The sequence below is a fragment of the Scleropages formosus genome, chromosome 4 (genome assembly GCF_900964775.1).
Source record: "Scleropages formosus chromosome 4, fSclFor1.1, whole genome shotgun sequence".
Classification (NCBI taxonomy): domain Eukaryota; kingdom Metazoa; phylum Chordata; class Actinopteri; order Osteoglossiformes; family Osteoglossidae; genus Scleropages; species Scleropages formosus.
In genome coordinates, this window is record NC_041809.1 from 17,017,490 (window position 1) to 17,031,086 (window position 13,597).

Sequence of the window (13,597 nt, forward strand, 5' to 3'; positions counted from 1 at the left end):
GCCAGAGCTGGTCTTTAATGGCTCCTTGTTTGGTTGTGTGAACACTGTATTGATTGGTGACAGCAGGATCTCCGTGAGATTCAGCACCCGAAGGGGGACAGAAGCAGGGTACAATCGGGTGGGGAGTGGGGGAGGTGGTTTACTTTAGCTGCAAGACAGCCACACATCCAGGAGTGCTCACTCAAAGAGAGGCACCTTGCAAGGCTAAGCTAAGAGGTGAAAAGTGCAGTGGCTGATAGCATAGTGGGTTCAGCTTCTGCTACCTTTAGATCCGAAGGTTGTTGGTACAAGTCTCACCATCTGCTGTAGCGCCTACCTGAATTGTTGCTGGAAAATTACTCAGCTGTATAAATGGGTGAGTAAATTTAACACTCCGAATGACTTTGGAGAAAAGTGGCAGGTAAATGAAAAAATGTACAGCGGCACAGAAAGTAGCTCTGCTGTCTCACAGCACCTGGGTGGTGCAAGAGGACATGGGTTTGGTCCCTGCTCAGTCTGTGTGGAGTTTGCATGTTCTCCCCATGCCTGCATGGGTTTCCAAAGACATGCTGTTCAGGTTCCACTGATGTATGGATGAGTGACCCAGTGTAAGTAGTGTATCTCGCAATGTAAGCCACCTTGGTGAGTAAGGTGTGTGGGCTGATAACACTACATAGTGTTCATTGGAAGTCGCTTTGGAGAAATAGCATCTGCTAAATAAATAAATGTGAGGTGCAGACGTGCTATTAGCACCCTTCACTTTCATCCTGTACCCTATAATATACACCTGAAATTCCTCACATCCCCCAGACAGGCCTGTGGAATTAAAATAAAAGGAAAACGTTGAGGTATTGGCACTGCTCATCTTCACTCTGAAGCATTTAATAACTGAATACTATAAGCTGATATTATTTTACGCACTGATGGCCAATATTATGCAGACATTCAGAAGCATCGCTGAAAATGCACAGAAGAGAAGTGGCAATGGGATGAAGCGATTAATTCACTGCTCTGTAAATTTGATCACCAGGGCACACATTTTTAAATGTGGTTTCAATCAGGCAGTTAGTTGTGCATCACGGCAGAAGGGCGACAGGGTAAATTAATGTAAGTGTAAATTAAAAACGTATCTCTCACCGAAGGCCATGAAAGTGCTGCGAAAGAACGGCTGCGTTGAATTGTGAGCTAATGGCATTCCTTGCTCCCTATCACACATGAGTCCTTCATTTCCATGACACACACTTGATGCCCCCCTTTTAACAAGCTGAAGATGCTACTGCTTGTGCTGGTGAATGTGAAAAATATCCTTTCACTAACGGGCAAATCCCTTCTTTCTATAAAGAGCACAACTACATAAGTGAAAGAAATAAATTGCAAATGAATAGAACCCTTACGGTTGTTGAAAGGTCAGGACAGAGGTGTTGGTGTGAGATGAGGTTTTGTCTTCTCCATCCGAGTGCTGCACGACATCTAATGCCAGTGACAGCACAGCTGGTGTCTGCAGCTCCACTGAAATTGAGCCCTAAAACCGAGTCTCTTCACTCCTGATTTCTCACCACAAGGGCTAAAACCAAACTTGATCCCTCTGTTTATTTCTCAGAAGAGCGACACATATTAGTACCCATGCAGACCTTTAATAAGTCAAAACAGTCCTGTCTGGTATAAACAAAATACTGGCAAAACAACCTGTTTTCCCTTCCCTGTGTTAGGATTAAATATTTTGTGTTGCACAGTCAAATTTTATTGCTGATAGGAATAAATATAAAAGTGTTAGATGGTGAGCGCTGGGTCTCTGATTTAAATGGAATCGCAACTCTCTTGTGGCTTTTGTGTGGCGGGTTTAAATAAAACGCAGCACATTTCAGCTCCTGTCATTTTTTCCACATGAGCACCGGTATAAACTCATCGGGAGAATATAGAGTGAACATTTAACGCAAACACCAAAGTCACTTCATGCTCAGTAATTGTTTTATTGAAAGTTTTATCATTTTCTAATCCGGATTTTATGGTGAGTGAATTACACGGCGCAACCGTCCCCGGAGAGCCGGGCCATTGCGAGCCGATGATGCGATTAGCGTGAGACTGCTTGAGTCAAGAGGCCTGCAATTACAGTAAAGGGCGATCGTGTTGTATTGCAAGCTGCTCTAAGTCAACCGTTGCTTCAGAGGCTACGTCACAGGACCCCATTTCCACTGTTTCACAGGTTGAAATTTACATTTATTTATTTAGCTGACACTTTTCTCAAATGCAACGGACATCTCAGAGACCAATACAGCAGGTACATTATACCAACAGAAGGAGCGATTTGGATACAAACACGTGATTCTTGAGTACAGAATCTTAGTCTCATACCACCACAGAAACCACTATACTGTATATTACACCAGTACCTGCATATGAAGTTTTTTAAACTGATAACATAGTTCATGTCTATGTAACACATAGGAGATCAGATTTGTTTTGAATGTGGAGAGGGATTCAGCAGTTCTGAGTGACAGAAGGTCATCCCACCACACTGGAGCCACAAACGAAAGCCTTTGTGCTTTCGATTGTGGACCTCTTGTACATGGGACCACCAAGTGGACAAAGGTGAAGGAGCGTAGCAGTTTGGCTAGGGTGCAACGAGTGATCAGGTCTTGTAGGTATCGGGGAGGAGATTTGTTGATGGTTTTGGAAGCTGTAACCACAGTCTTGAATTTGATCCAGGCAAGAAGCTAATGGAGAATGAAAAAGGAAATAAAGTATCGTGTGAGGATGGATGGATGGATGGATGGATGGATGGATGGATGGATGGATGGATGGATAAACAAATAGGAAACAATGTATCTTGTTGGTTTTAAACCATTTCTACTGACTCTCTGGAGGAGTTAAACTGTGAAATCTTGCACTTTTCACTCAGTGAAGAACAGAAGAATCAGTTCCAAATCAGAAAGAGTTGTTTCATGCTACATTAAATATTACTGCCATTCCTCACAATGTAGACTAGCATTTAGTGTTAATGGGACAACAAACTTACGAACAAGCATGAGGGAAATTGTGTAATGATTCCTAACATGTAGCCATTATAGCCAATGAGATTTTTGCTGTGAAATGTCATCAGAAGAACATTTTTGGTCACATAATCGACTTTTCTTGTTGTTTGTCGAATAAGCTGGTATTCTGAGGACGATCACAAATCGGAGGTGGGGGTGAGTGAAGCAGCAGTAATTGAATTACCTACCTCTTGTCTGTATTGCTGCCGGCATCCTGTGACACTGGGATTAGTCACAGGAGCAGCTTCCCCTTCGCTCCCCGCCAAGGGGGACTGCAACAGTGGAGAGGCCCTTATCTGACGAGGGACGAGTATAGAAAGCACTGTTCATCACTACACTCCTCTAGTACAAAACATGCAAATGGTGCTTAAAAGCGCCCCTTTTTTGGAATGTCACTGCTGTGTGCATTTGTTTATGTCGATAGAGAGAGAAATGACAGGCTCAAACGAAAACTCTGCCAAGCACATATTTGTTTTGTGTTCTTCGTGTCAGTTGCCTTCAATTCGGCCCCGCAGACGCCCATCTCCAAATCGTGCCACCTATCAAGCGGAAGCAGGGAAATCAAGGGCACATTTAGAGCTCTGCTGCATCAGCCTTCAAAGGAAGACAGAAGAGGCGTCAAGAGTGGGGACACCTGAATGATGTAACCCAGCAGAGAAGCTCAGGATAAGGATGAATCGTGGTCCCGTTCGGGGTGCAATACGTAGCACACACCATATCCCCCACTGCCTACACACAATTCCTTCATGGCGGCCCTTTGGGCAACTGCTGGTGATATTTGATGCTCCCTTTGTTAGTGTCCCCTTGGATCCGGTGTACGTCACTTTTTCAGCGAATACATAAAGCGAGCCACTCTTTATGTAAGCAGTTTGCTTGACATTTTAGTGTTTTGTTCAAAACAAAATCTTGAATTTGCCTCTGATTAAATCAGTCTTCATGTTAATGGTATAAATGAGGTCATCTGTGAAGAATAAGTAGATGTATGAATTTACTGTCTCACCATTAGCTTTTTGAACGGAAATACAAAAACCGTTTTATCCCATGGCTGAAAGGAAGACCACCATTAAGGGAGATGAAGACCTGATGAATGTTTCTTTAATTCTTGACTCAGCCAGGCATATGAAGGAAGCCTGACTTAATTGCACACAGCGAACATCACTTTGCTTCTCGACAAGTTGTCCAGAAATGAGGAACTTGTCTTGACAGTTTTCCAATCTGCCGGCATCTAAAAGCACGCAACGGTTGCAGGAGAGCAGTGTCACTCCAAGTCCCCAAAGTATCTCAGCTCCTTCTTACCATGTTGCTACTGTGTGACCTGACTCACTCCTGTGCTCAGGTCAAGGGAGGCAAAGCCCACACACACACACACATTTCCAGAACCGCTTGTCCCTTACGGGGTCACGGGGAACCGGAGCCTACCCGGCAACACAGGGCGTAAGGCCGGAGGGGGAAGGGGACACACCCAGGACGGGACGCCAGTCCGCCACAAGGCACCCCAAGCAGGACTTGAACCCCAGACCCACCGAAGAGCAGGACTGCAGTCCAACCCACTGCGCCACCGCACCCCCGCAAAGCCCACAGACTTTCTTAAATTGTAAAGAGGCCCATTGTAACCGTGGCACCTTGAGTCAAATACTGAGTTTTTTCAACATATAAACCAGCTATAACCAAACACAGCTACAGATCATATGACCTTGAAATGACACTCATATTTTCACACTATCAATCTGTAAGGTGCGGATGGTCTGGACGTTATCTTCTTTCTAATGGTGTATCGAAAAATACATGGGATTTGACTTCCGTGTTCTCTATGGATGTAAAAGGTCATGACATTATAATGAGGACTTGATTACTGATTTATTTATTTATTTATTTTCTTTATTTATGGCAGTACATTGAACCATCCTTATGAACATTGCATCACATAATATATGCCATTGCAGCAGACTCTTTACAAGCAAAGCCCGAGGCAGTGTTAAGGGGTCAGCCGTCAGAATTTCTGAGAGACATGAGTCCAAGGAGGCTCTGCCCTTGGCCCCGTCGAGTCTGGAGCCGCTCTTTACGCCTTGCTCCCCTTCCTGAAGATGCTTTCCGTCAGTTTGGCTAAATTTCATTTTGCTGCAACAACATGTGAAGAACTACTACTTGCTGGTGGTCATCGTTGCTTTCGCATGCTGTCGTGACTCATCTCTGTTCAGATGAGTCTGAAATGACGAAGAGCCCAAAATATATGTGATACTAAGACTGAGTGCTGTTGAGTGCACTTCTGAGTTTTGTCAAACAAACAACAATGAATTAACAATAGAGTTGTGTTTGGTTCGCTTTGACAAGCTGAAACTAAAATCAACAAAAACTATTTTGTCTCATGAGAGGAGCAGCACTCTTGGTTTAAAATTTTAAACATAATATTTTTTAATACTTATACTTTTCAGTAAAACAGCAGATATTGATGTTTGCCCTTATCTTTGTCCCTAACTCTTATCATCTGTATATCTTCTGTCTTTTAGGCTCAGATCCTACTATTATCCCCAATGGAGCAGGATGTAGAGAGCCCAGTTACCATCAGACAGCCCAAGCTGCCAAAACAGGCCAGGGAAGACCTGCCGAAACAGCTCATTGACAAAGATCGAGGCAAAAGGAAGATCCAGAGGTACGTGCGCAAGGATGGGAAATGTAACGTCCACCATGGCAACGTGCGGGAGACGTATCGCTACCTGACGGACATCTTCACCACACTGGTGGACCTTAAATGGAGGTTCAACCTTTTCATCTTTGTTTTGGTTTACACAGTGACATGGCTGTTCTTCGGCTTCATGTGGTGGCTCATAGCCTACATTCGAGGCGATCTGGAGCACATAGGAGATAACCAGTGGACTCCGTGTGTGAACAATCTCAACGGCTTTGTCTCTGCCTTTTTGTTTTCGATAGAGACTGAAACCACCATTGGGTATGGCTACAGAGTTATCACAGACAAATGTCCAGAGGGGATCGTTCTGCTCCTAGTGCAGTCGGTGCTGGGTTCCATAGTCAATGCCTTCATGGTGGGCTGTATGTTTGTGAAGATCTCACAGCCCAAGAAGCGGGCAGAGACACTGGTGTTCTCCACCAATGCAGTCATTTCCATGCGGGATGGCCGGCTGTGCCTAATGTTCAGGGTGGGGGACCTCCGCAATTCGCACATTGTGGAGGCCTCCATCAGAGCCAAACTGATCAAGTCCAAGCAGACCAAGGAAGGGGAGTTCATCCCCCTCAATCAGACAGACATGAACGTGGGCTATGACACCGGGGATGACCGGCTTTTCCTCGTATCCCCATTGATCATCTGCCACGAGATCAACCAGCACAGCCCTTTCTGGGAGATCTCCAAGGCCCACCTGGCCAAAGAGGAACTGGAGATTGTGGTCATTTTGGAGGGCATGGTGGAAGCAACCGGTAAGAAGCCCTATTATGATATTTCTTTTGATTGCTCATCAGTGATAATGTACATTTTGTACAGCTCCACATATAGAGTCATTAACACATACAACTGTGACACATCTATAAATAATGACGTAGTTAATATAGATATCTTTATTTCCTCATTTGTTCAATCCTTAGTTTTCTGCACCTGAAAATTAAATCCTAAAAACTGCAGATAAAACAGATTCTGTATAATAGCAGATCAAACGATGTGTGCTTGCTTGGCCAGGTTATGGCTGTTAATATGTCAGCCCAGGATATTCAATGACATGATTATATGCCAAACCAGCCAAGCTGGAGCGACAGAGAGAATGACCCCTGTGAGCCAATAAGCTTCACAATGTGGCCATTGTTTGGGGATGCAAAGAAAATCACATTTCATTTACTGATCCAGGGAATATGAAGACGTGGCCCTGTTTGTGTAACCACCTGGGCTGCTGTAAACGGCTTCCAGACACTCTTGAGTGACTAGAGACTGCAAACTCCTTTGTCTTGAATGCAGGTGTAACAAAAAGTCTCATTTGAGGGATCATCTGTGCATTACTCCATGTTTAGCCTGAAAAGCTTTAGGCACCCATCTTCTCTCATTTGGTACATTTACTCTCTTATTAGATTTGGATCCTGTAATTTTCATTAATCTTTTTTGTGGTTTGATATGTAACAGAAATTTTGTCTTCTTCTGCTGTTTTTTGGTAGCACCAGGCAAGTTGCCTGCCATGAAACCATTTATCATTAATAAAAACCATTATTCCAATCATGTGTACAAATCTCTGGATTCAACCAGAGCCTGCAGCGTTGGGTTGTAGGTTGAACTCTGGCAGCTATTTGTGGATTCACAGTGTATGTCTGGTTATTTGTGGATTTACGGACTGTCCTCCGAAGAATATGTGCGCACTCACAGGTGGTTGGCAACTCTGGGTGACGCATGACTTCTTTCACAGAGTTGCTGACAGACAGCTATCATGTGATGCCGAATACAAATAAGTCTTCATTTGGGAAGGAAATAGGGATGTGCTTGCCCAGTCTAACTGCATGCAGTCCATGACACTGCATTGCATTTTCTTTAAATGTAAATTAGCCCACAATAAATCACTGTGTGAAATCAGTGCCAAAGTACAAGTAACAGCTGCACCTTTTATTTATCCTTTCTTTTTGAAATGACAGTTTGCTAAAGAGGAGAAACACTGCCCTAGAAAGTTCTGCTTTTTGCTCACTCTACAATGGGAGAGGCCTTGAGAAAAGGCCTGTGGGCTGTGAGTGTTTGTGTGAACCTTGCAAAGTAATGGCGATACAAGCGATTCTTTTTGATAAGAGGATATGGCTAGAGAGACCCAATCGATGGCGCTGCAAGCCTCTTCTCATCAGAGTGACCGGCTTTTGTACGTTATGTGAGCAGAGGATGTTGTCTTCACAGGCAGATGCGGAGAGAAATCCTGGAAATATATTAGAGTTGAAGTACAGCCAGATGGAAAGCTACATAAATACGTTTTTTTTAACAAACACATTTGAATTCCAGTACTCTTTTTCGGTATCATTATGCAAAGCATGTACTGTGGCGGTTGTATAATGGTTGAAGAAGGGACACCAGCCTTGTATTTTTTATAACGCACGCTGCAGTGAGAGATAACCTCGCTTACCAATGGAGAGGCGAAGCGACACAAAGGGAAATGGATACTAGGACCTTCTCTCTGAAGGAGCATCAAGAGGGTTGAACAATTAAAGAACCACTTTGCTTGGAGTGCCGTGCAGTTATCTGAAATCCTCTGTCCAGCTTCGGCTGCATTCCACAACCCAGTCCATCAATTTCTTCCATCATCTCTAGGTCTCCTCCTATCACCCCCCTTCTGCCCAATATCATTCAAAACATGGAAATTCACCAGATGAGCCGAAATGAAAGGTGGTCGGCCTCTTTGAAAGCACAAGGCTTCACACCTATTGCGCTGCTCCTTCTTGTTTGTACTTTTCAGATCGATTCTGCTAAGGCTGGTATGAAGCACATCAGTTCCTTTGATGATGAAAAGCTAATAAAGTGCTAATGTGATTTTATTTGGTGAGAAATGTGCGTTATCATCTGAAACTACTCATCGCTTATAAGAGGCTCTCCTCCTCCTTTGGGCAATCCCAACAAAAGGTGGCCAGGGATATTAAGACAGTGAGCCATTTACATATTTGAATGGAACTTGCTTGATGATCCTGTTGTGCCGGTTTTTAAGCAACGGCTAATGAGGTGAATGGCTCTGCAGCACACGGTTATCAGTTGATACAGGATGACATAGTTATTGCGATACGGTCCTGGAGAGCCAAGCCCAGGGCATTTTTGGCTCTGCTGGGTGATGATCCATCTGATCCAGCTATCTAGACCTTACCAAGCTCTTAATGATGAAAGAGCAGCAGGAAAACCTGTTAGGTTTTTGCCCTCCAGGACGATGTGTCAAATAGCCTTGGAATAAGATTACTAGAATGGTTTTTGCTCAGTTTAAATGAAAATATGGATTGTATACATCTCAATATGATATGTATGTGAAAAAAGATTCCATGCACATTATTTTTATAGTAGTTTAATAAAGTAGTCACATTAAGACCTGAGCAAGCATTTAAAGCCCCTATGGCCATCTAAACATGAAAATGAGGCATCATTGCATGGCATTTTGGTTTTTAGACTAAAGGCAACCTTCTGTTTTAGTCTAAAATCCCTGAAAGGGAAACCAAGCGTGTGTCTGGGTGTGCGTTTAATTTGGCAGTGCTGGGGAATATAATATCTGAAGGTATGATTAAATGCTTTTCATTAAGTCCTTGTTAATTCAAACCCTCCTACATCATCTCCAACGCTATCTGCAGGGAGGGCGGTTAAACACTGGCAGACTGACGGAAGCACATGTCCCTATTGGTCATTGTTTCATAATTACACGCATCAGCTTCCTCCCCCCGAAACACAACTGGCCAAGTCAAATAAACAGCATGTGACATTATGAAAGAAAGACCTACAAAGAGGAACTTTCTGTGTCTGTCTTCAACCCTGAGACGGTGGTACACGTGCGTGTAGTAGTGGACGCTTATCCCAGAAGAGTTCTGAGTGGATCGTACACCCCCGCCTGTTACCCTGCACCAAAGGACACTGGTCACTTGTCAACTATTCAGCGAAGCAGCAGGCAAACACTTGTGACAACACTGTCAGGGGTTTCCAGCAGAATGGCGAAAACAGCTCACAGTTGGTGGAGGGTTTATACGCTGAATTAACAAGATAAGAAGGGCAAGACAGATTTGAAAAAAATGGGCCCGTAGTCTTGTCTTTCTGATTAAAAATCACCAGCTGACCTGTGCGCATATGTGCCAGTGGATGAGCAGTTCTTACACTTTCCAAAATTCTTCAGACAAGCTTGCCGTACGCTGCAGGATTTCGAAGCGTGACGTACATTTGGCGGCGCTTCCGCCGCGCTTCTGCCTGCTGTAGCTGCGAAAGCTGAAGTTACGGAGGCAGAAAGGGAAACAGAACCTGAAAAGGCTGATCTTTCCAACTTACCAGTGTGTTTAGGAAAAATCCACCCTCTTTAAGCCACTACACACTTATTTGCTGTAGTTTGAGGGGTTGCCATGGCAACCACATTTCCTTCGTGAGTAAAGGCAGGGGATTTGTCTTTGTTAGTGTTGAAGCAAGCAGGCAGGAAAGCCCACTGCAGTTATGTAACCTGTTTCATCCAAAACACAGGCCACATCAGCCAGTGGGCAACATTATTATTATTATTATTATTATTATTATTAGTATTATTATCCACTTGGTACCAGCTATTCAGCAAGTGGGCGGCTGCATTTTTTACATTTTGTGCCTTATTATAAACAAGCAGATTGTTGTTTCAACAATGAGGCCTTGTGTCTGTGCCCTTATGGAAGCTTTGGGGGTTGGGACTGGTTCCTACCCAGCATGCATTGCAGTATGACAGGCACTGAGCCTTGCATCCACTGATGTTTAGGTGTCCCACTGAACAGAATACAGAGCTCTATAAATTTTACAAAGCAAACAGAGTCTTGTAGCTTTCAGCTGGATGCCTGTGGCTCATGCTCCTCGTTTCATCAATCCTGCCACATAGGGTACAACAGGTAAGCAAGCATCCATCAATTTACGTTACATTCCGTTGTTAAAGAATATGTCTGGGAAAGGATGAAACGGTCAAAGTGTAAAGGACTAGGTGAAGGAATACTAATGGATGTCTTGGTTATATCACTTTGACAGCATCAGTAATTACAGAGTAACCCCCCCTCCTGACCTTGTCATGCAAATCGAGAAGCATGCAGTCCCAGAATGCCCTAAGGAAAGAGGATTCTGGTGCTCTGCCGTATTTCATAATGACTGTTCGCATGTGTGTGACTGTGCAGTCTATCCACTTGCCACATTACTGCTTCTGATCACCACCATTGTATTGTGCAGATGTGGAAGCCACCGGCCCGAAGAGAGCAGAGGGAGACAGTGTGCAGGTGTGGGAACCGTGCAGATGGAAAGAGCTTTGGGGCACTGACAGAAGGGCCTTCGGACAGGTGTCATCAGGCTTTGTAGGAGAGGAATGAGGGACATTAGGGATGGAGATATTTAGAGGGCACCCATGGGTGCACCAAGGACATAGCCTTTGAGGTGAGGCCTTGCGCTTTCAGGAGAGTAGAATTGGAGAAATCCAGTGTGGCACCGAAAGGCTGCACCTCACTGGCATGCAAACTTCAACAGAAAGTAAGAAGAAATTCATAGCATGACATGTAATTCATTGCATGTGAAGAACAGGTGAGAACCTAAGTTAATTTACGAGCTATGCATCATTCCTCTTTCTACTGGAAATCGCAGAAGCCTTCAAAGGTAGCAGGATGTCAGGTGTCCCCGCACACACATTTTCCAGTAACCACCCAAAATTTCATAAAAGCTGAAAAAAGCAATCTGGAACCTTCTGTCATCACCCCCCACCCCAGCACGAAAAGGGTTTTCAGATCACATCACTCTTTCTTTATCAACCTGGAACAAGCAGACGTATCAGGCCAGTGTCTGTAGAGGTACATGACAGGAGAAAGCATTGTAACATATGTGTGAGAAGAAGACCTGTATATGAGTCCCTAAGACGCAAGCACATTCTTCCAAACTTTTATTATCAGCAACTTGCAGATTGGACCCATCTGACTTTACTCCACGTTAATGTTCATCAGGGCTCTGGGACTCAACCCTAATGCCTTCCCAAAAAAAGCTCAGCTCTTTAATCACCATGCGCTCCATGACGACTTGTGAGCTAGGCCTGCATGGCCAGCCCCGCACTCCGAGAAAGCAGGCCACCATACGACGCTCTCCTAGCCGGGAGAGAACTTAGCTAAATGTTTTATGAGCTCTGGTATGGTTTTTTCAAAGTGTTTTTTTTTTCTGCCAAATCTCCAACCTCCAGCTAAAGCATTGGGCTGATGAAGCTCTTCCACTGGTATTCTCAGCCTGACACCCTGGATTTATAGGAATGTTATCTGAACAGAACCTACTTCAAGTTATTAACAGAGGTTGTTTGAAGCATGAGACACTGCTCTTCCTTTTTTCTCCTGCTGCTGCAGTTCCCATCTCACCAAGCAATGCAACACATTTATCCGAACACAGTGGTGCGTGAATCTGTCGCAGGGAGAGAACTGAATTGATTTAAATACATATGATTTTAACCATAGGCCACATAAAGCTAGCAGTACATATCCCCTGCCTCTGTGTGGCTTAGAAATGTGCTATAATCTAAACAGATATATGACGTAGCATGGAGTGTGTGCAGTTAGTCGTAGGCAACAGCTGCTTTTTCCTTTTTTAAAAGCAGCAGATGAACTGAGAGCCACCACAGAAGCTGGGGGACCACTGAGAACATTTCTAGCACAATGTCTGAGGTCCATCAAAAGTGTGGCGCACACTTCGCTACCTGCAGGGAATGTATTGGTCATAATCAATCTCCCTGATAGATGGAGCTATAACCTGAAAGGTCCGTGACTGGGTGATGCTGACACCCTCACATTTATTTTACACACATTCTGTTCCAAAGTTTTCTCATTGCTAAGTAATAAGAGCATGTAGAGCGTATATAAATATAAGCCACTAATGGGATCTCATGCAGGTCTCATTGGAAGCAGTTAAGAAAATTATAGATCTGCTGTTTCATACTGTTCTTCGTGGCCAGAGTCAGAGGGTCTGACTGTCAAAGCCTATCCCAGAACCACTGGGTGTAAGGCAGGGGAGTGGGTATGCCCATCGTATCGTAGCCACACATAGACAGTCACTGACGTATTCGCACACTACGGGCAATTTACTGTCGCCAGTTCACCTAAACAGCATGTCTTTGGACTGGAGGAAACCAGAGGACCTGGAGGAAACCTGTGCATACACAAGGAGAACATTGAAAGTTCACACAGGCTGAGCCGGATTCAAACCTATGCCCAAACAGTAACCACTGCACAGCCTCACCACTAAAATACAGGCATCCCACTATTTATGAACTTCATCCGTCCCTGAAAACAGTAGAGATGTGGAAATTTCAGACCCTGAAGGCATATTTCCCTTTATTTTAAATGGGAAAAAATAATGCATTCCCAACCCATCCAAAAAGCCCAAACCAATTTCCCATATATCACTAGAACACTGTAAAACACTTATGTAACTAAACACTTACTGCTCCAGGGTAATTCCCACTTTGCTTTTTAATTGATCAGTTCTCTGCAGAATGAACAATAAACTAGCCAGGGATCAACTGAGCATGACATGTTCATTTTGAAGAACTGTCTAAAATTGAAAACCGTTACCAAAATGCCAGCGCATGCTCTAAAAACTATCCGCTAAACTTTTCCTGCTAATTGCTCTGCTGTATCCATAATAATTCAGTAAAATAACCCACCCAATATGGCCAATAGACACTGCTGTGGAATTTCATACACTGTCCATAATACCCCACTTTCTTGAAGCAACAGTCTCACATTGCTGCCTGGATGCAAACATATCAGTTACAGTACGCTACTGCACGACCACTCACCCAACGTTCACATTTTTTTGACACACTGGATAAACTGTGATTTATCTATTTATCTATACAGATTTTTTGTTCCGTAAATTAAAATTTGGGCATTTAAAGTCAGGAGCTGTT

At 43.9% G+C, this 13,597-nt stretch overlaps 1 protein-coding gene across 2 annotated transcripts in view; it reads left to right on the forward strand.

Moving 5' to 3' along the window:
* kcnj6 (potassium inwardly rectifying channel subfamily J member 6) overlaps nucleotides 1-13,597 on the forward strand; it is a 46,253-nt gene that overhangs the window by 23,496 nt on the left and 9,160 nt on the right. For both annotated transcript variants that reach the window (XM_018755600.2, XM_018755599.2), the window contains exon 2: nucleotides 5,519-6,443. In XM_018755600.2, coding sequence (XP_018611116.1) covers nucleotides 5,519-6,443 — 925 coding nt within the window. The remainder of the gene's footprint in view (nucleotides 1-5,518; nucleotides 6,444-13,597) is intronic.